The sequence below is a fragment of the Heterocephalus glaber genome, unplaced genomic scaffold, assembly GCF_053883595.1.
Source record: "Heterocephalus glaber isolate CG9 unplaced genomic scaffold, H.glaber_assembly_v1.0 deba00001805, whole genome shotgun sequence".
Taxonomy (NCBI): domain Eukaryota; kingdom Metazoa; phylum Chordata; class Mammalia; order Rodentia; family Bathyergidae; genus Heterocephalus; species Heterocephalus glaber.
The window spans coordinates 3062909-3085350 of record NW_028258480.1 but is presented as its reverse complement, the minus strand read 5'-3'; the positions used below and the strand labels follow the sequence as shown (position 1 = coordinate 3085350).

The window sequence follows — 22442 nt, the reverse complement described above, 5'->3', positions numbered from 1 at the left end:
TGAAACTAATTTATGACTATACACGTGTGCATGCATTGTATGTGATGTAGCCTCCTTCTCTGTTGTTGAGGAGACCATTATTGGCTTACTGCTGTTACAGGGGACAACTGCTTTTCCCAGAATCCCGGTAAAGTCTGGGTTAGGAACTTGGAAGGTGCAAATCAAGCAGTTGTCACTATTTCTTGAAAGATCAGGACAGTCAGACAGGACTTTGTGATACCACATGAGCTCTCATTCATCAGAGGTCTGATGTAGCAATTTTCCAAAATTTCTGCAAATTAGTGTCATCATGGTGACAAGACATGGCATCTCCTCAGAAATCTGAATGTCAGTCAGCAAACGTCTCCTCCTTCCAGCTGCAGTCTTCCCTTCTTCTGTTCCTCCCCTACTCACAGAACCCTCAGTTCTTAACTAAATCTCTTGTCCTGTGTTATTTATAGTAGCTCTATTTTTTTCTGAATGAATTCAGGCCAACACGATAACTCTATACATTACTTAGATCATCCAAGACAGCCCCAATTTCATCAATAAATCTTATAGTTCCCTGAAAAATCCCAGCATTCCAACAGTGTTACTAGGCATAAAGAAAAACAAAACAAAACAAGCCTGATGCCAAGTGCTGGTGAGAATAGGGAAATTCACTTTTGGTAAAAATGGAAAATAGTGCAGCTACTTTGGAATGCAGTTTGGTAGATTACAAGGTACATATTAACCTTACAAAGGTAAATATTGTCTTTCCATACAATTAACCAGTTGTACTCTTTGGTATTTACCCAATTGAACTGAAAACTTAGGTCACATGAAAGATCAGAATACAAGATCTTGTAACAATTTTATTCATAATCACAAGCAATTGGAAGCATTGAAGACCTTATTCAAAATGTGACTGAATATACAAATTGTGGTAAGTCCATGCAATGGGATATTATTCAGCATTGGAAAAAAATGAGCTGTCAAGGCACAAAAGATATACAAAAACTTGAATTGCACATTAGTCAGTCTGAAAAGGCTACATACTGTATGTCTTAGTTAGTTTTCTCATTTCTGAGACAAAATACCTGACACTCAAAGTTAAAGAAGGAAAAGTGTATTTCAGCTCACAGTTTGTAGAGGTTTCAGTCCATGGCTGGCTGGCTCCAAGGCAGGGTGGCACATGGCAGAGGGGCATTGCAGAGGAGAAACAGTCCATGGCAGGGCAGGCAGAAAGCAGCAGCAGTGAGCCTGCCTTTCCTTTTATTCCATCCAGGGTTCAAGTCTATTGCTTGGTGTACCCACATGCAGGGTGGGGCATCTGTTTTCAGTAAATTGATTCAGTCACAGCCAGAACTACGATAATCCAATCAGTGGACTGATCCAGTACCACACACTGTTAATCCCAGTGTCACACACCCATGATCCAGCCACCTTCCAAAAGCCCCACTATGAGAGCATGAAGCTTTGGGGGGAACATCTAGATACAAACCATAACACTATATGACTACAATTATGACATTCTGGTAGAGCTACAGGTATAAAGACAATAAAAAGATCAGCCTTGGCCAGGGGCTTGGGAAAAGGGGAAGAGAGAAGTAGATGAAGTATAGGGGACTTTTGGGTGCAGAAACTATTCTGTATGACCCTGTAATGGTAGGTGTATGACATTATGGACTTGTTAAAACCCACAGACCTGTACAGCATATACAGAGGGTCTGAGGTATACAAATTTAAGCCATTATTTAGGAGGAGAATGTATCAAAGGACAGAATGAATGAATGTAGGCTATAAGAAGAAAATCTAAATGTAGCACATGTATAATTGTGCTGTAAAATCTATGAAACAATCTCACTCAAGGGGATGAGGGAAAAGGTACTGACCTAAGTAACTCTGGGAAGGAAAGGAGCGTATAGGATTAAAGGCAAAAAGAAGCTACACATACGCACTATGGTCCAGTTGATTGAGAAAGTGATTTCCCATCCCGGTACAGGTTGACACATTTGTGGCTGCCATATATGTATTAACAATGAAGTAAATGATTGAAGGATGTAGCAGCCATGTTTCCCACATTTGGGGTGCAGATTTATAGATGAGCAAGGGGAGGAAGCTAAGTATCTGCAGGTTATGGATCACAGTTGGAGACATTAGCAAGAATTTCTTAATTTATTGTAGATACAGAAGTTTACCTCTACAAATATTTATAGATATGTGTATATGTACAAGTCAATATACACACAAATATTTCTCTGCTCTCCTTAAATTGAGAATCTTTAATATGGAGAGCCCACTTTGAGTGAGTAGGAGAAACAGATGGAAATGAACATGTTATTACTTACAACTCCTGGGGGCTCATTGTAGCTCCATGGTAGAGTGAGTGCTTAGCCTCCGAGAGGCTGGGAAGGGCATGGGAGGACCTTGATGGGTACAGAAAAGTTTGGAGGCCACACATACAGAGGTCAGAGCACGCAGGGTGCAAAAGAGTGGGAGAGACTCTGGGTCCGGTTTGACAAACACCACAGCCGGGCGATTAAGCTTAACACCAACAGTCACGGATCACTGCACAGTAGGAGCCTTGGTATGATAGGGCCCAAATGGTGTTTTCTCCTGCCATCTTCCTCCTCAGAACTCATTACCAAGTCTCATCATCAGAAAAACATTTGACAGAGTCCAGCAGATGGGGTGTCCTACAGAATGCCCGACAGCGCTCTTCCCAGCTACCAAGGTCATCAAAACAGAGGGCTGAGAAGCTGTCACAGCCCAGAGGTGCCTCAGGGGACATGACACATGCAATGTGAGCATTGGGTGGGATCTCGGACAGAACAAAGGAAATCAGAGAGAAACAGAGGAAATCTGAGTAAATTGGTATGATTTTTAAAAAGACGTCCTGCTTGTTCTCATAGTCTATAAATGTGGGAAAAGCAGATATGGCCCTCTGACTTTCAGGACACATATTCCGACAGTTTCAGCAAACTGAGGATTTTGGAAATTCTGAAGGACTTTGTTTGTGATCACCTCTTAATAGCCATTCAGCTCCTCAGGGAATGTGAACAGCAGCCCCAGGTTGTCTTCTGGTTAACCCCGACATTTTCTAAGTGCCCACTCTCACAAGTCAGATATTGGGGATAACTAGATGAACAAATTTGAGCTGCTTCTCTGAGGCAAGTAAATTTAGGGGAAGAAACTGAAGCTGAAAAAAATCAAGTTACATGACATTTATTGTCATGAAACTGATCATCTTCTCATGCTTCATATTGCTTGACTTTAATAGGGGCAATAACTTACTTCATAGAGTTGTTAGAACTAATTTTTTATTTTATTTCTTTATTTTTGGTACCAGGGATCGAACTGGGGTCCTTGTGCTTGCGCAGTAGGTGGCGAAACCACTGAGCTAAATTCCCGGCCCTAGAACTAATTTTTTAAAAGACACATAAAGGGATTATAAGGCAGAATTTTACAGTACATACTCCAAGAAATAGAGTGTGAGCCTTCAAAAGGGAGGGAGGTACATTATAGTGAAAGAAGGGAATATTTATGTTTTTGGGAGTGGAATTTGTCAATCTATAGACTCAATTTACAGGAAAAAAGTGATGACCCACCCACAAGCAGGAAGATAATGGCTCCTTTTACAGGAGAAAGGCACAGGGCCCAGTATACTGTATTTTTTTAAAGATGAGCCATCTAAAATATTTGGCCTAAAAACATGATTGCAAACTTTTGAATCTACTTCTCGTAAGGTCTTTACTTTATCAATTAAATTAGTTTATAGACTTAGATTATCTCCCAAGGGTTTGTGGTATGATGGTCCTGGAAGAAAAGAAGCACGAACAAGCTCAAGGGTGCAGAGGTGGGGATAACCTTGGTAGCTCAGTGTCTTGAAGTCACACCCTTCTTAAAAGTATGATTTACAAGTCATAACTTTCCTTGTCTCCTTCCTACCTTCTTTACTTCTACTCTGCCTGATCCCCAACCCCAGGGCTATGACTCCTTATTCTTAAGGGGTGCAGAGGGGCTGAGGGTCTGTCTTCTTACAACTGCTTCAGGCTGAGGAGGGGTGTTGACCCAGCCTAGCCAGGGATTAAAAGTCTCACGGTGACCGATTTGAAGGAGACAAGGCAAGATGGGTCTTGTTGTTTGATGAGCCATCATCCTTTGAAGGTCTAGAAGAGGACAGGAACCTTAGTGAGCAATTGACAATTAAACTGCACCTTAGAACAGGACTAGTTTTTTCATGGGTTTACAAACATAGCTGGTCTATAATATCAACTATTTTAATTTTTCTGAAATTGACCACTTTGGAAGTTAGAAAACCATAATCACTGCTATGGAGTAGCAACTGCACAGGCAAGTGCTTATCAGTCCTCAATTCTCTTGACTTGGCATTTCGACATCCTGCTGACTTACACATTCTTTTTCAAACCACTCTTTATGATTTTGCATGATATCAGAGAGGATGCATTGCACAGCAGAGCCAAACTCAATGAAATGAAATGTCCCCCCTAAGTACTTATCAGTGATGCCAGCAGTATGCATGGCCACCAGTGAGCCATGTGAATCAAACACTGGTGAGCCAGAAGAACCCCAATAAAAACTGGTGTCATAGGTAACAATATCAGGGTTGTGAAGAATTTTCTGGAAACTTCTTTGTGTGTACATGTGGACGTACACAGGATCACTGTCAGGCACTGATTCTCTGACATTTCTCTCACACGTCTGTTCTCGCTCACTCTGAGGAATCACGACACAAGCATCAGTGGACTTCCTTTCTCCTTCAGGATGGCCAATAATATATATCAGTCCATTTGATGGTACAGGAGCAATTCTGTTATAGAGCCCCACAGGTACCTGTTGTCCATTTTCCTTGAGTTTCAGGACAGCGTAGTCGACAGTTACATCAGATATCTTAAGCCAAGGTTCAATGAAAAACCAGTTGTCGTCTTTTGTTGCAAAGTCTTCATAACCAAAAGTCACCCATACACATTTCCCGATTATGTCTGCCCACTTCCTCGGTTCTGCTCCTTCCCCGACAATGTGATGGATCACGTGCCGACAAGTGAGAATGAATGACCCTGTAAAGACAAAGCAGGTAGCACAGCCCATGTTTCCATTATTGTCCCAGCGTAAGAATCCGACCGAGTCACTGAGCTGTGAAAGAAGCTTGAGTGTTCTAACTGGAGTGGAATTTTTTGTCTGTTTCCCGAAGTCTGTTCTATGTAATTTAACTAAGGAACTTGCATTCATCTTTCTTATTTTCATCTCTTTCTTGAGGTTTTCTCTGATCTTTTCCCTTTCTCTTTTCAAACTGGGATACTCTTGCACAATGTATTCTTTCAACACACAGGCATTATGTTCCTCTAACTCAGAACTCTGTGTGGCTGCCGCCCTCCTGCTGTTTCTCTTCTCAACCTCAAGCTGGTAGAGCTTGCCCTCCATGGCGTCGACTAGCTGGCCGCTTTCTACACTGGAGGTCAGTGTTCCTATGAGCCTCCAATGGTGAGTCTCCAGAAGGGAAAGGAACCTGCCATCCCGGCACAGGGCATCCTTGATGGTTTCTCCTTTGATACCAAAGACGCAGAGTTTGTTCCCTTTTTTGCAAAGCTCCTCACATTTAGTAACCCTTTTTCTTGCCTTCCCAACTGCATGAATGTAAAATTTGACACAGTCAGTAGATGCTCGGTCACAACAGCCAAATACTTTATTATCATCTTTCTGCTCACTTACACGTCTGGAAAAAGTAATTTCCACATGGCTCCCATTAGGAAGACAACTAAGGGGCATTGTGAGGTTTAGGAACCCTTCAATTCCTTCTTTGCCACATACCAGCATTTCTCTGCCTTGGTGAGTTTTCGCCTCTTCTTTGACAGCATCGAGAGTGTGCAGTGCCTCATATAAGCTGGCCCTCTCACTATGGGTGAGCATGTTTGCCATGTTTTGGTGTTTCCTGGGGTTTACCTTCAGGGTAACATAAATGGTCTTTAGGGGCGTGGTCTGGTCCTCTGGAGTCTGCGTAGGAAAACTGCACCCTTGACCCTGGGTATTAGTAATATCCCTCAGCCTCTTGCTAGATCTCACCTTCACCTGGGAAATACTGGAACTGTTCTGCTGTTCTTTGGGGACCTAAAAATAAGTATGACATATTTAAAAACTCTGAATACAATCGTAGTCTTTTTTTTTTTAACATGAAACTTCTAGAGGTTCTACAGGAAACTCAGAACCAAAAGGCAAGCAGATAGATAGAATGCAAATTTCATGTGAAGTCCAAAATATAAGCTGAGCCTCCTGTCACAGCCGTCACATAGGCACTGCACACTACACACTGGTGACTTTTTCTGACAAACATTAGGGAAGAAACACAACCTTTCCCCCTGATGCTTAAAAATCTACAAACTTCCTTATGGTGCTATTTCAGGTCCTGTGTACTGTTTTTAGCTATATAATTTTTACATTTTCCAAGCATAGTGATACATTGATCTAAAATGTCCCTTCTTAGAAACACCAAATAAGAATAAGCGACTGTGGTTTATTATCAGGCATTAGATATTAAACAAAACTGTCATCATTTAACTATTTGGTCCTAAAAAGATAATTATTTCCAATAATAAATACCTTGATTCACCTATCCTCTATTGTGTACAAACCTCAGATTATTTCTCTGACCCATCACTGCTTCCCTAAATCCTGTGAAATGAGGAGGAACACATTCCACCTCTCCATTCTCTTGATGCAGAAACTGAGGCACAGGGACCTGCTCTGATAAGTGCCCCTCCTAGGTCACATAATAGCCAATAAATAAAGAGAGTGTCAGAACTCCAATATTTAGTCTAATATTTATTTCCATTAGACTGTGTAACAGTTCTATAAATTTTGCATCCAAGATTCCAGTTTTTGTAGGATATTATCATATGAGTCACGGGAGGGGGAAGAAGCAGCAATTTAAAAATGACAGCTAATTAAACAGCAAAAATGCAATGAAGAATTAAGGACACCGATTCCCAGGTATAGAAGGCATCTTCTCAGAGTCGTATTCACCATGGCAAGAGTCAGCAGGCCTGGTTCAGCCACTGGCCACACCATTTACTGCTCATTGCTCATGCGAGTCACAAGGCCAGGGCTTCAGTAAAGATTAGGCCTAACATCACTCTGTTGCAGAGTGTCCACCAGGGCGGACATGTACAAGGTTAAATTTATTTTCCTGTTTTGTAATAATGCTAATATTCAGAGTGAAAAAGATACAAGAACATAAGATAATATAAATTTACTCTGGCCAAGCACACAAACTGTCAAAGCTTCCTTTCTGCCCAGTGCTGCTAGACACACCCTTGTTTGCACCCCGGGAGCACTGGAACGGACTTCCAGCAAATGGGAGGGCTCCCTGGAGGGGCAGACACTCTTGAGAGGGAAGCAGGGAGGTGAACATGGTTACCAGCTCACTCTGTCATGGAGCAGGCGGCCAGAGACAAGCAGATCAAGCCTGCTTGGACTTTCTAGGTACTTGGTTGTCCTGGTGTTCTAGAACTGGGATGAGACAAAAGAGGGTCAAAGCTTTGAGGTTGCTCTCTCAGATGCCTAACATTTCTCAGCCTGCTTCTTGATAAATTAAGGAGATTTTAGATTCGGGAAAGGACACAGCAGTGTGGCACTGCCATAGAGCCCTGAGATTAGAAACAGCCCAGAGCTCCTGTCCCCGGAAGTCAGGCCCACGTCCCACTGCAGGACTGGGCACTGACTGCATTTGTAGGAGATAAAATCCTGGTACCTGCCTACCATGGTTATGGTAAGCATAAATAAATACACAAGAAGAGTTCCACAAACCATAAAGTCATTCAAATACACGTCATTATGATCCAATATATTGGCCATATGTGATTTCCATGTTATGAAACACATTAACTTCCCTTCTGCTTTTGTCCAGTTTACCCTAATAAATTTTATTTTTTGTTATTGTTCAAGAGCACTACAATAGCTTTTTTTTGGTACCGGGGATCAAACTCGGAACCTTGCGCTTGCGAGGCAGGCGGTGGAACCACTGAGCTAAATCCCCGGCCCAATAGCTTTTTAAGAAAGCTACTTTGATCTGGCTGAAGTATGTATCACAGCTCCCTTCCCTACGCTACCCGCCAACACAGAACAAGTCAAGTTGACGCGAAAGACGGTGACTTATGTAATATTCCCAGTAGACAATGAGGCAATTTCTTAGCAGGGAGGACTATGCAACCCAGGGCCAAGCACAGCCCGTCTGATATCAGGATGCACTACACACTGTATCTACAGACGTACCTGAGGAAAGTAGTCCTCTATTTTCATATTGTTCTTTATGTCAAGTGGGACCTTCTGGGACTTGCGCTTCTGACCACTCATGATGGCTTGAAGATGAAACAGGATTCCACTAAGTCCTAATTTCAAAAAGGTTCAGGTTAGAGCAGAATGTTCATAGATGTCATTAATGGTGCAAAGGTAAAGGCAAACTGGGGTCCCACACCTCACCTGTCCCCTTCAGCTCTGGCTTGTTCTCCTCAGGGATGTTACCTCAGCGAGTGGATAGTTTATCTGTGCAGTGCACTGAGTCCAACAATAACATCTCTTCTACAGAGCACTCTTGTATGTGTTGGGTAGTGCACTAAACACTACGAAGGTTATGTCTAACAGCTGTCCCCACACCTACTGTGGATAGCGAGGCACATCTGGATTTTGCTTTTGGAGAAAGTATAGCTGAGGGAGGAGACATGATAGCCTAACTCCAAAGTGGGGAGCACAGGTAGACTTTAAATGCAGACAAAAATACCCTATCTAGGAGTTTTCAGTCGGAAAGTTAAAAAATGTGCTGAGACTGTAATGTTAAGTGAAATTAATCAGACAAAGTAAAATATCACATGGTTTCTTTTATATGATAAACTCAAAGTAGAAATAAATCAAGGAGCAAAACAAAAGATAGATCAAGGGATCGGGGAGGTAGATCTTGTGACAATGGGAAGGGAACCAAGACATGGACAGACAGGAGGAGATGAAAAAAGAACTGAGAGGTGTTATGCACGTGTACCACCTCCCCACGATGAGTGTAATCATTCTGTCCCACCGACATGTACTAACACCTGGAAATATAAAAGCTGTTCTATGAAGGAATAATTTTTCATAGCAAAAATTATTAGAGAATAACAATGATAAATACACTGTGCATCATGATCTACAAGCACTATATTTTCATTTGCTAATTTCTCAGCAAATTTCCTAATAATACTGTATCTTTTTTTTTTTTTTTTTTTTTGCTTAAAACATTTCAAGTGTTCACAAAGTATCTCACATTCTGTAAAATTTTGAACAGTTTCTTCCCATTTCACTGTGTTATTCTTTTTGGTCTTCATTTTCACTTTCAGTTTCTCACACCAGAGAGACAATGCTATATTTACACGTGTGTGTTCCATTTGTAAAATACAAGTTTTTAAGAAGTTGTGTTAAACTGTGCTCTCCATCTGAGCCGCAGATGGCACAGAATGGTGAAGTCCCAGGGAAGCAGCCTGAGATCCTGGCAGGGTCGTGCAGCGCGTGCACTTTCGGGCCCTGAGGGTCAGCCGGAAGAGCCCCCGCCCTGTGACTTATGCTCAGTCTTCCCGCTCACTCTGCTTCCTGCTCCTTGGCAGGACGGTGTGCAGGAGGCGGGGATCGCGCTGATCCAGGCCTTCCCAGAGCTCCCTGCAGCACAGGGTGGCCCAAGAAGCACCCCTGAAAGGAAACCTGTGCTCTCCCGACCCCCAGGTTGGCAGCACTTCCGGCCCAGGCCTCTGAGCCTGCAGCCCCAGAATCTCCAGGGCACCTTCGCCCACCAAGCGGCCCTGTGCCCCGCACTGGGCAGCTCTAGCCCGGGCACCCAGCACCCAGGGCAGGCGGGTTCTACTGGAAGATGTTCTGTTGTTAGGCTGAGAGAGAGCTTGTCTCGGATCAGGCAGGCAGGGAGGGCGGCGCAGCTAAGCGTTTGAAGGGCGCCCTTTCCAGAATGGCTTCCTGCTTCCCTTGCTGCTTTCGCTCCCCCACAGCAGCCTGGCCTGCTGCTCTCTGCAATCCCGGCGCCCACCTCTTCCCCTTCCAACTCTCAGTTCTTTGCTGCTCTGGACAACTGGGGAAAGGGGATCCCGGCTGTAAGGGGCCTTGGGTGGATCCAGAGGGAGCATCTGATCCCCATTGCTTTCTCATGACTCACAAGTCTAAAGCAAACCCCCCTGAAGTCCTGAGACCTCAGGGCCAGCCGGGAAACAGGCATAGCACAGCCAGCGGCCGCTGTCCCTCCCATGATATTTTACAACACAGGCCTCAAGGACAGAGACACAGTGTGGTGCTGCTGGGAAAGGGCAGAACTTTGCCTAACACACAAGCTTTGCAAAGTCTGATCAAAGAGTACAAGGACTCCTTCAAAGCTGTCTTTACTCCTAGGAATGAAATGGGCCCAGCCAGCACCTGGGAAGGTCCAGAAAAAGAAACTGGACCCCGAGCCCCCACCGAACAGCGAGTTGATTGATGCTAATGCACAGCGGGGACACGCACGTGAGTGAGGTTGACGTTGCTAGCAAGCTCTGCCAGAGTGGATCACGTCTGTCTGGAAAGGCCGAGCCCACCTGAAGAGGAGACAGTGTCTGTCGCTCCTCCGGGAAGAGCTCCCCCAGGAAAATAACACTGGAGATTTGTTCCAGAGAGAACTGAGATGCAGAGAAGCTGATCTGAGGAGTCATTTGCATAAAGATAAGTTTTGGGTCCTACCGACAGACATCAGCTTTAAAAGTGAGACCACGCTGTCCCTTAATCACCCCCAAAGCATTGCATCCTTTCGGTTTGGCCCTGTTCTCCTTAGTTGGAAGCACAGTTTCCTGGCGGACAGGTCGTTTCCCCCTGCCTGCCGGCAGCCTGGGGATTTCCGGGTGAAGATTTCTCCCCAAACTCCAAGTCTTGCCCGGAACTTCAGGGTAACTTACCGGGGAGCTCAGGGCCCAGCCGGGTCCTGACACCTGTGCGGGCTGATGCAGACACTTTCGAGAGCAACGCACCTGCCCCGTGCCAGGAGTGTCTGGCTCTCTCCGCAGCGGTTCTCCTCCGCAGGAGCCTAGGGCTGTGCTCAGGGAAGAGGGGAGAGCGGGAAAAAGCTGGCAGGGAGCCCGGGCAGCGCCCCGCCTCCCCGGCTCAGCGCCGCCAACGTCTAGTCTCTGGGAGCCGGAGGTGGGGTCGCAGTGTCTCAGCTCTTCTGCTTTCGGTTCCTCTAGTCTGGAGTGAGACTCCGGGCCCCCGAGGTTAGAGCGAGGGAGGACGGGTACAGTTTGGCCTGGGTGAGGTTGTGGTCACGTGGTCGCGAGAGTGCAGAAGAATTTGGGGAAGCGGAGGGGACCCGGCTGCACCTCCACTGCGAGGGGTCAGGGACTCCGCCCGCTGTGCCTGCCAATCAAGGCCGGGAGGAGGCCTGGAGGGGACCAGGTCCTCAGGGCAGCCAGCAGCAGCCGGGGGGCTCTGAGGCTGGGGGCGAGGCAGGAGGACCTGGGGCAGGAGGGGCCGTTCCAGGGGCAGCAGCCAGTGGGGACACCCAGGAGGTAGCAGCAGATGCCACAAAGCAAACCCTCCTGGCGACGCGGTTCTCCAGACTGCAGCTGTACCGCAGGCCTCAGCTGTCCAGAGGGCGGAGACGGAGCAGGCCTTAGAAATCGCACCTCCACGCTGATGGGCGCAGACTGCAGAGAGCCTGCAGAGCAGCCTGCTGCATCCCAAGCGGAGCTGCCAGCTCAAACATTGTGTTGTAGACTGGGATCAAGGTTCCAGGCCCAACGACTCTTCTGCAACTGACAGAAGGACAGGACGCACAGAAAGGGACAGGTTTGTAAAGCGTGTTGATCACTGCAATGCAGGCGAGACTTTGGAGGACTGGCCCTAACGAAAACACAAAGCGGCCAGAGGAGGCAGAATGACAGCTTCGTCTTCCGTGGGTTCTCTGGGGTCGACTAGAGCAATGTTTAAAAAAGAAGAAAAAAGGAAGAAAGGCTCCTCATCGTGTGTCCTCTGAACCATGTAATAAAAATATCCGCGTACCACCTCGCTTAAGTGGCGGAGAGCTTGTCCAGCTCCCAGGAAGCCCTGGGGCAATCTCCATTAACAGAACAACGAAGAGAAACCTCCAGTCTCTCTCCTCTTCTGTTTCTCTCTCTGCACATTAGGTTGAACCCAGGCCTTCACACTGAGCTACAGCTAAACCTGTATTTTATTTTATAATTTTAGTTTTACAGAGCCTCACTACATGGCCCAGGTAGAACTGGAACTTGTGGTTCCCCTGCCTCAGCCTGCAGAGGGCTGGGATTACAGGTCTGGTGCACCATCGTGCCTGGCCCCTCCTTCCTTTTATGGCCCCTTGTCATCTGTGTGGAAAAGCACTAATCTCGAATTTGTTTTATTATTAGTTTTGCCTTATATATATATATCTTCAAACATATATAAATATATTAGTACATATAATACCATATATATATATCACATTGTTTGGTTTTTCTGTTGAATGTCCTTTTATTACTTTTTCCAGTACTTTTTAACTTTTTTCTTTTTTTTTTGTACTGGGGATCGAACTCTGGACCTTGTGCTTCTGAGGCACGTGGCAGCACCACTGAGCTAAATCTCCGGCCCTTTTCCAGTACTTTTTGATGCTCATCCTACTACATGGAATTTTACATTCACTTTCATAGTTGAATAAAGTCTATTAAAGAAATTAACCACTTATTTATATTTGTGTTGTTTCTGGGTTTTCTTTCTCCAAAACCCTAGCACAGCTCCCTGAGCCAGACCCTGGAGGTTGTTTCCATGTGCACATGTGCAAAAGCCTTTCAGGGTAGACTTACAGTTGCTCAACTTGAGGATAAATGCTTATTTACTCTTTTTAGGTACTGTCAATTTATATTACAAAATGATTGTATCTGTTTGCACTCCTAGCAGTGGGAAATAAGGGTCTTCGTTACTTGACATGTTCTTTAAAATTTTGTATTCTCCAACTTTTTTTTTTTGTACCAGGAATCAAACTTGAGTTCTTGTGCTTTTGGGGCAGGTGGCAGAACCATTGAGCTAAATCCCTGGCCCCTGTATTGTCCAACTTTTAATGTTGGACAATCGTTTGGGCGAGAAATGGAAGTTTACTAGTGGTTTTAACACTTATTTCCTAATTACTAATGGGATTGAATCTTTTATTCTTTATCTCAGTTACTTTTTCTCATCGCTGAGACAAAATATCTAACACCCAAAGTTAGAAAAGGTTTATTTAGCTCACAGTTTGCAGCAGTTTCAGTCCATAGTCAACTCTGGCTTCAAGGCCAGGTGGCATGGCAGAGGGCATCGCAGAGGAGAAACAGTCCATGGCAGGCAGGGGGCAGCCAACCCAGCAAGCTACAAGCAACAAGCGAGGAGCACAGCTCTTTGTGTCCCTTATAACTTATCCAGGCTACCTGGCCTTAGGGTGAGTAGTACTCACACCTTTAGTCTTAGCATCACACAGTGAATCAATCCCAGCATCAAATCCTTCATCCCAGCGTTATACACCCTGACCCAGCTACCTCCGAAAAGCTCCACCTATGACCACATGTGGCTCTGAGGCAACGTCTAAATACAGCCATAACATTCTTTGAATCATTTTCTTTTATTTTTCCCTTCCTGCTCCCTCCTCTTCCTTCTCTTTCTTCCCTCCCTCCTTCCCTTCCTGCCTTCCTTTTTCAGTATGGAGGATTGAACCCAGGGCCTCTGCACTGAACTACACCTCCACTCTTGTTCTTTTTAAAATTCTTCAGTCCTTTATTTATTGAGACAGTTTTTTTCTAAATTGCTACATTGACTAGGGGCACACAGTCCCTGCTGAGGCCACACTACCTGTGACCTACAGACTCTCCCAAGTACCACCTCTCCAAGGTTCCCCCTGGGGAGCAAACCTCTAATCCAGAGGCCTGTGGGGTCATGTAGCATCCAAACCATAACAAGGCCCTAGATTAAAAGCTGCTCTAGTTCCAGCATTCTGGAGGCAGGAGGATGGCAAGTGTGAGAGTTGAGGGTTCGAGATGTAGCTTTGTGGTAGAACATTTCCTGAGCATGCACAGGTCCTGGTTTTGATCCCCAGCACCACAAAGAGCGTGGGAGGGCAAGCCAGTGGGCAGTGGCATGGTGGACCACACCTGTAATCCCAGCATTTGGGAGGCTGAGGCAGGAGGATGCAAGGCAGGCTGGGCTGCATGTTGAGTGACTGTCTCAGGAGAGGAAAATAACAGGAAAAGAGACACTGATGAATAGAAACAGACCCAAAAAAACCCAGATGGCAGAAGTGGTAGCCAAGGGCGTTAAAATGTTACCTTGGCTTTGTGGTCAAGCAGCACCAGGCTTGGTTACCAGTACACACTGCCGTGACGCAGAAAAGCTCACAGGAACATCCTGCAGGTGAGGACAGTGAGGAATGACCCGTGTGGGAGGGCAGCAAGGCCCAGCGCCTGGGCTCCGGCTGGGGTGGGGTAGGGGTGTCCAAAGTCCCCACCCAGAGAGGGCCGGGGTGGACCCCTGTGTTCCCCACTTCCTGTTTCCCTGAGCCTGCAGCAGAGTTCTGTGGGGGCGGAACCAGTGACTTCTCTCTCAGGAGAGAGGCACCCAAGGACCAGGGGGCTCTTTGCCTCTCCCTGCACCCTGCAGGGATCTGCTTGCTCATTTGTAAACTGGGGAGTCCGGTTCGGATCGAAGTCTTCTGTGGAACCGGTGCTTTCACCCAGCTCTCCTCTGCCGGCGTCACTCTGAGAGCAGCTGCCCACTGTCTCAGGGGTACTTTTCAGGAGCAACACTTGGCCGGAAGCCGGGAAACCGAGGGGGCCGGGACACTGGCGAGCCGCTGCCCACCTTCCGGTCCAGCCCGGGGCTCAGTGCTGCGGCGCGTGCGCTCTTGCCAGACCCCCCTCCCCCGACACACACTTGGCGCGCATCTCATGCACCCAGGGCTCGCCTCATGGGGGCGGAGCCGGGTCTTCCTCATCTCCTCCAACAGATTCTGTGCTGCGGGAACTGGGAGCCCACGCTGCTCAGGAGCTGGGAAGCCACGGAGCCGCCGACTCGGGCCTTGCCTGGACGCCGTGAGAGCCCGGAAGCCCGGCTCGTCCTGCGGAGCCGGCTGAGGGCCAAACACCCCGCCTCCCAAGGTCCGATCCGGCCCCTCCCTACCCCTGGCCCCTCCTGGGAGCGCAGAGTGGCGCTCCGGTCCGGGTACATCCGCGCGGTGCTCCGTACTCAGTGCTCCGTGCTCGGTTGTCCGTGCGGGGGCCCGGGTCCCTGCGCCCCCACAACTGCGGGTGGCGAAGGGACGAGGTCGCCGCAGGGTCCCCGAGACGGGCCCAGCGCAGCCCCGCTGAGAGCGCTTGCTGAGCAGCCGCCGCCGAGCAGGGATCGCGCCGCCCCACCGTCTCTCGGCCGCACGGGGCCCGAGCTAGCGGACCCGAAGGAGAACTCGGGAGCGGTCCCGGCGCGCGCCTAGGTGCTCTTGGTGTTGAATGTGGTCCCGCTCGCGGCCTACAGGGGGTGCCAGAGCATCGGCCTGCTGCAAATGGGAGGGTCTGGAGGCGGGGCCTCGGAGGATTGACACTCATCCAGGCCAGTCATAGCCCGAGCCTAGGTGTCCTGGTGCCCGAGGGGCCCCACCCCCTCAGGACGGTGAGCAGGCTGCAGGAGGATTGGCAGGGAGGCACCGGCCCGGGCGTCCCCGAGGCGCAGCTGCTGCTCCGGGCTGGGGCTGCCCCGGCTGGACCGTTCTCGGTCTAGGGACCCGCGTCACGGTTACCTAAGATCCCTCGCCCGTCCGCGCTAGTCTGGCCCTCCGTCCTCTGCGTCCCCGGAGTTCGGGGAAAGCGTGGAGGGGGCGCAGCCTGTGCTGCACCTGCTGGGCGGGGCGGGGCGGGGCGGGGCGGGGCACGGGGATGCTCGAGAACCGTGGGTCCTGCCCACTGCGCCCACCGCCGCACCTGCTCACCATCTGAGTGATTCATTTCCTGTTTCGTACGTCAGGGAAGGGCTCAACTGGCCCGGACAGGAGCCAGGCCCCAAGCGCTTCTGCAGTCCCAGGGCTGACTGCAGCGCGTCCCTGCCGCGCGAGTCCCTTCTCCCACTCGGTCCCCGCACCTCTAGTTCAGGCCCGCGGGGCCCGGGTCCAATTGCTACTTAAAAATGCTCTGATGTAAAGGAAAAGAGATAAAAACATCCGCATCTCTGAGCTCAGCGCGGGCTCCCTGTGTCCCCGGCCCAATACTGTAAGAGCCGCCGTCAAAGCTTTCGCTCTCAGCAGCCGAGGATTCAGATTTCTTCCTCTTCTCTCTGACTTGCAGCAGCTCAGCCCCTACCCTCACAGGGAGGAAACGTAAAGTCAGGCTTGAGGCAGGAGTGGGGCTGTAGGAGGCGTCTTAGGCTAGGAGCATGGATTTGCCGCAGAAGGAAGAACTGACCAGCGCGGCTGAACGTCCAGTCCTACTCTGTCCAGCCATACCCAGGAGGGCGGGGACACTGGAGCGGTTTCTTCCTCAAGCGGTGCCCGAATTAGGAATCCTGAAAGGTTGCTGGCTTCGGTGTGAGGGCACGAGGGACACCCTGAGAAGCCCACAGCTGTGAGCAGACATGGACTTTGTGATCTACCCTTTGGGGGCTCTGTCTACACCGGGATGGGACGGGTCACATAGCCCGAAAGGGCTGCTGGGAGCAGCGAGCGGCCGCTGAGGGTACACTAAGTCTTCAGCGGCTGAGAGCCCCGCGCTGTGGCTGGGCCTGGACTGGAGGCTGCAGCTGGGCAGGCCTGTCACCCTTCTGACCAGGGTGGACGTGCTTCCTGTTCTTCTCCTTCAGTCCATCATTTCATAGCCGTCGGTGGGGCTGCCCTGCTTTACTCTCTGACGTCATCGACTGTTCATCCAGCCCGAAAGCCCCATGGCTAGTCATTCTTACCACATGCACAGCTTGAAAGGCTGCCTTTGTTCTCCGAGCCTCAGGCTTCCCATGCAGAAAAGGGACAGAGTAAAATTTGATGTTGGGTTAGGATTGTTTTGCCCATGAATGTATGCCACAGATAAGCTACATGAACTTTCTAAAGCCACAGGTATCTTTCTCTGACCTCCAGGGGATTGGTGCAGCTCCACATTGGTCCGCCTGAAGTCCACCTGGTCTGGTATTGATCTTATTACTTTGCCTTTAGCTTAACATCCACCTTTTTCCGTTCTTTTAGCTACCCAACACATTCACACATGCATGTGTACACACACACACACACACACACACACACACACACACACACCCTTCTGTCAACTTCTTCGGCCTCTGATTTCATCTAACTGTTCATGAGTGCCAGGCTCCGGTGATGGAATTAGTGTCTTTCTGAGAAAAGGGAGAGGCTGAGTTCTGTCCTCCCCATCTCCCTCCTCTGCTGCCTTCCCCCATCACGAGCAAGCAAGGTAACAGCCACCAAGGAGCAGAGAGAGGAGGCCTCAGAATAAAAAATACCTTGATAGTGGCCTTCCCGCTCTTTGGAATAATGACAGACAATTTTCATTGTTTAAGCACTCAGTACAATATTTTGCTATGGCAGCCAGAGCAGAAGAGCTAGGTGCTGATGTTATTCTCATTTCTCAGTCAAGGAGGCCAAGGCTCAGAAAGGAAAAGAAACAAGAGCAGAGCCATCCAACTGGGGCAGGCTTGGAATGGACAGAACCATTTGGTTTGGTTTCAAGACTAATACCCTTAGCCACCGTTCTTCCCTGCCTCCAAGTGACACCCCCCAAAGAACTGTCCTGGCACCACCTCCTGGGGAGCAGCAGCCCATCCTCATCGGCAGCTCCAACCGTCCACAGAAAGGGGGGAGAACAGTAAGTGGGAAGTGTGGTCAGAAACTATGGCGAGTGTTTCAGTTAGAAAAATGTGTTACAGTGAAAAACACATGAGCATGAATGCCCCTCAAAACCCTCGCCCTCCCTTCCAGCACACGCATGCATCTTTCTTGCCACTTTCTGGAGCAGCTCTGGAGGTCTTCTTTCACGAGTATCTTTAGTTGTGCTGTCATGACTGCTTTTATGTCCTGAATCGATTCAAAACATTACCTTTTGTTGTCATTCGATTTAGGGAAGAGCCGGAAGTCTCACGGTGGCAGATCCTGTGAATATGGATGAGGACACAGTGGCATGTTTACATGAGCTGCCTTTCCTTTGGAAGACACTTGGCAACATCATGTACCATATTTTTGATCATACCTCATAAAGACATGCAGGAAAGAGGACTTCCAGAAGAGATTTAGAAAGTGGCAGAAGGATAGGCTAAGGAGGGAGGAGGATTATGAGGGGGACTCATGGAAATGTGTCTTTTTCTGTAATAATTGAAAACAACTGTAACATTCATTGCCTAGTTCAGTCACACCTCATGTGCTGTTTTCTCCTCCGCACTGACTTTCACATCCCCATGCCCACTGTTCCTTCACCTTCAAGGACTCAGGGAGGCTCCTGGGCAGGGATTTATACAGGGTCAGGTCTGGGAATCATGCAGCAGCAGCATTTGGTAGAATGGTTTAGTCTTGAGCCCTTCAAGAGGAAACTCTGAAAACAAGACGTAAACGAGACATTTATGGAACCAAAGGAATTAAAAGTGCACCTCCTACACATCCATTCAGGTAATACTCATGAGGTCTGGACTGTTGGACTCATTTTCCTTTGGAGACACCAAAGCTCAGAGTCCAAGTAACTTCCCTGAGTTCTACCAGAAAGAGAGGTGAAGTCAGGCTTTGGAACCACATAGGATTGACTGCAAATGCCATGCCTTCCCCCTTGGTGGAAGGAATGATGAATATTAAGAGTGTAAGCCAAGAAATCATAAGATAAAAGCAAAGTGGAAGGAATATAGACTTGGGATTTTCAAACAAGAAGTAGATCATGACTTGATATTCTTTGGGGTAGATAAGCAGGGTCAGAGAAAGTTCAGCATGCATCAGGGTGTTTGTAAATTTTGTGATTGCACTGCTATATCCTGGTCAAGAAGCAAAACAAACAATCTAGTTTCCCCAAGCTTGCAAAGTATTGCTAGGTCGCAGAAAATCTCTCTAACAGGTTCCATTCCTGCTATGATGTCTATGTGGCAGTTTACCCCGTCAATAAATTCTGTAAGGACCAGAAAAGGATTTTTGCTCTTTTTGACCATTCTGCAGGCTTTTGATTTTTATGTTGTCAAGACTTCTCGGAGGTTCTCAAATGCCAGTAGTAAAATCCTCCCCCATAACTCTTTCCTATGTTTTGGTCAGCCCATACCCAAGAAGATGTCTTGCATTGGGAATAGAGGATATCATCTCCCAGAAGACATATGTGGATGGAAAACTTAAGACAAAGAATTTGCAGACATTTTCACAAAAGGCCATCTAGCAAATATTTTAGGGCTATGGCTATTTTGGAAGTTGTTCCAGTTTCATTACAATAATTGAAAAATAAGGAAAAGTTCTGAAACATAGCTGTAAAATTCAGTTGAAATGACTTAGGAAATGTACCAGAAATTTAACAACAACTTGGAGGAGGCCCTTTGCATACGTGACATGGCTTAAAACTCAAGCTGGGCTTAAATTTTCACTCTCCTGCTTACTTTGTGGAGTTGCTTAACCAATCAGAACTCAAAATGCTTTCTCAGCAGTAAAATGGAAATTAGAATGCGTGGATTCCAATTAGAATGAATTATCAGAGCTAGAGAATTAAGCAATGTAATGCATATCAGATGCTTAGCACTATACCTGGCATAAAGAAAGTACAGCACTTAACATGCTAGTTTTCTGTATTGATTTAGTATTGATCAATTTGTCATTTATGAATGTAGTGACTGTAGCCAATGATGTAAAAAAATAATTAAAAACATGAATATAGCAAGTTAATTAATATAAGAGAAAGAAGCCATGGATCAGATAATTGAAAGACATTAACAAATTAACAGGGATGTTTAGAAATTTTTTATCAACAGAGGTGAAATTGTTAATAAATGTTTGCTAATTGATGGGGAAAATGAAAGCATTTTGTCTCTTTTGGGATCATAGGGCTTTTACAATGACACTGTATCCTATAACTTGATGAAGTTATCTTTATTTTTTAAATTATAAATATGAATACATTACTTGCACCAATTAATGGGCTTCACTAGACCTTTCCATACATGGATGTGTCCTGTAGTAATTGTATCCACCCTCCCTACCACCCTTTCTCGCCCTCCCTTCTTCTGTTTCCTTCTCCTGGCTCCTTTTCTTTTTCTTAGTAGTCTCTGCGCTCCTTTCAGGTTCCCTCCCTGCCTTCCTTCCTTCCTTGCCTCCTTCCTTTGTTCGTTGCTACACAGCACATAGGAGAATGGTGCTTGGCTTTCTGAGTCTGGCTGATTTTGTTTAACATGATGATCCAGTTCCATCCATTTTCCTGCAAGTGGCGTGATTTTACTTGAGTCCGTCTTTAAGCAAAGGTGTCCTGTGGATGAGCTAGCATTTCAGAACGTCTGAATATTTAAGGAACTTGTAGCACATAGCATTGAGTTCCTGCTGCTGCATACTGTCCACGTAAGTGTCAGAAAATCTACTCTTTCCTTTTTCCACTTTGGAATGCTTTCCTTGTTCTTGGTTTCTCCTTTGTTTATCTAAAACAGCCTTTCCTTATGACTTTTGTTATTGTTTTCCCTTTTGAACATATGGTTAGGGGTTAGAAGTTTCATTTCAAGGTCTGCCCTGTTTGATCACCCCACAAAACAAAACAAAACAAAACAAAACAAAACAAAACAAAACAAAACAAAAGGCTTGCGCCTCTGAGAGCTCTGTTCATTGTTCCCAAATAACGCATGCACGGGAACAATGAACCTTTGGTCTCCCACGCTGATTAGCTGCCGCATCTGTATTCAGAACACCTTTCCTCCCTCTGGGTCCCCTCAGGCTCCCCCTGCTCCTGTGAGAACACTGCTGTCATCCCCTGCACTGGCCCTGTGCCCAGTGTCCACCAAAACAAATGTTTTCTCCACTTTCACGATCACATCTTCCTTTCCAAATCAGGGAAATGCTTATAAACGTTGAGAGACTCCTTCTGTCACTCTTTCAATCGTAGGAAAGTATACATGTAGTATAAACTTTACCTTTGAAACCATCCTAAATTTCCAGAACGGATAAATGGTCAAATAAACTAAATTATGTCTACATCATAACATGGGTACTATGCAGGTTTAAAAAGCCAGGCCTAAAAAATGTTACTTGATGGAAATAAAATTTGCTCTGATGTGATGCAAAAAGAAGAAGGCAATGAATAAAATTACAGGCTAAGTATGTTTGAAATCACATGCAAAGCATCTATCTTTATAGATATATCAAAATGTTAACAGTATTTCACTTGGATGGTAAAATTATGGATTATTTCATTATTTTTAGATATTTTTTAATTTCCCAGTTTTAACAGTGATGTTGTTTTACTTTTATAATTACAAAAAAGAATTTTGTTCGGAGAAAGCTTGACTCTGACTGCAGTGAGTAAGTCATTGATTAAATATATTTGTAAAGTTTTAGTGGTTGGGTTGATGCTTAAATAAAACAGACTATTTTTCAGGGTATATAAATCTGGAGAGTTTTCCTTTTAATGTGCTTTCTGCCAGCTCTCTTCTCTGAATGTCTTACTTCAGGGCTCTGAGAAGAATGAATGGAACAAGATCTTTGTTCTTCACCTTTGACTTGACAATGAACTGGTTCCAAAGCAAAACCCATTTCTCAGCCTTTCTTTCCTCTTGCCAATAGAAAAACCGACAACAGAAAAAGAGTATTCACACACTGGTCTAGTATAAGGGTGCCTCTTGCTCTTTTACCTACATTACACTTTAGATTGCTTTGAAGACTTTTTGGAGTTAGGATCTTGAAAAAACAAATAAGCATGTATTTCTATTTATCTCTGTTGTCAGCGTCTCTGACATGCAAACATACAGTGAGCATTTTCATATGCTGAGAATATTCAGCAAACCACTTCTAATGGCTTCACCCGGTGCCCCAGAAATCCAACACTCACATGGCTGCCAGTTACTATGCAGGCTGCTTCTCAGCTTGCTATGGGGTTATATCATAATAAAATATTGTGCAAAGGATCCTTGAGTCAAAGAATGCACTTAGCACACCTAACACTTAACTACTGACACCAGAGGTCAGCACCACGCTGTGGAACGTGGGTTGTTCTGACCTGACCGTGTGGCTGGTGGGAGCGGCTGGTGTGAGGGCTGTCTCCCCACACAGTGCTAGCCAGGGATGACATCGACATGGAAGTATGGCTCCTAGTGAACATGTATTGCTTTTGTACCATTGTAAAGTTGAAAAATCACAGGTTGAACCATCTTAAATCCTCAAGGAGCCCCGACACCCAGGACATCTTTCTCTTCTAATCCTTTTAAAACTCTGTCCCTCTCCTGTCTCTCTCCAGTTCTCAAACACTTTCCGCCGG

At 46.6% G+C, this 22442-nt stretch overlaps 2 protein-coding genes and 1 long non-coding RNA gene across 9 annotated transcripts; 2 read left to right on the top strand and 1 right to left on the bottom strand.

Moving 5' to 3' along the window:
• Positions 1 to 820: 820 nt before the first annotated feature.
• Fam111a (FAM111 trypsin like peptidase A) lies at positions 821 to 15225 on the bottom strand. 6 transcript variants are annotated; one of them, XM_004869727.3, is made up of 5 exons: positions 15163 to 15225; positions 14313 to 14391; positions 10929 to 11780; positions 8248 to 8363; positions 821 to 6087 (listed from the first exon to the last, which is right to left on the bottom strand). In XM_004869727.3, the coding sequence occupies exons 4-5, from the start codon at positions 8326 to 8328 to the stop codon at positions 4333 to 4335; spliced, it is 1836 nt and encodes a 611-aa protein (XP_004869784.2). In that variant the 5' UTR covers positions 8329 to 8363; positions 10929 to 11780; positions 14313 to 14391; positions 15163 to 15225; the 3' UTR covers positions 821 to 4332. The 6 variants fall into 6 exon arrangements, with proteins under 6 accessions (XP_004869784.2, XP_087059738.1, XP_087059737.1 ...); XM_087203612.1 differs by lacking the exon at positions 15163 to 15225 and having other exon boundaries at positions 821 to 4130; positions 4816 to 6087; positions 10929 to 14206; positions 14313 to 14429; XM_087203611.1 differs by lacking the exon at positions 15163 to 15225 and having other exon boundaries at positions 821 to 5922; positions 6043 to 6087; positions 10929 to 14206; positions 14313 to 14429.
• On the top strand, positions 9222 to 12698 carry LOC147820760 (uncharacterized). The gene is made up of 2 exons (XR_015448257.1): positions 9222 to 9720; positions 10393 to 12698. It is a non-coding gene; the product is annotated as an uncharacterized LOC147820760 (long non-coding RNA).
• LOC110346705 (uncharacterized) lies at positions 14951 to 21576 on the top strand. Of its 2 annotated transcripts, XM_087203615.1 has the most exons (3): positions 14951 to 15140; positions 17608 to 17840; positions 18094 to 21576. In XM_087203615.1, exons 1-3 carry the CDS (start codon positions 14951 to 14953, stop codon positions 18226 to 18228), a joined length of 558 nt encoding a protein of 185 aa, XP_087059741.1. In that variant the 3' UTR covers positions 18229 to 21576. The 2 variants fall into 2 exon arrangements, 1 of the variants encoding a protein (XP_087059741.1); XR_015448254.1 differs by lacking the exon at positions 17608 to 17840 and having other exon boundaries at positions 15004 to 15140.
• Positions 21577 to 22442: the final 866 nt, after the last annotated feature.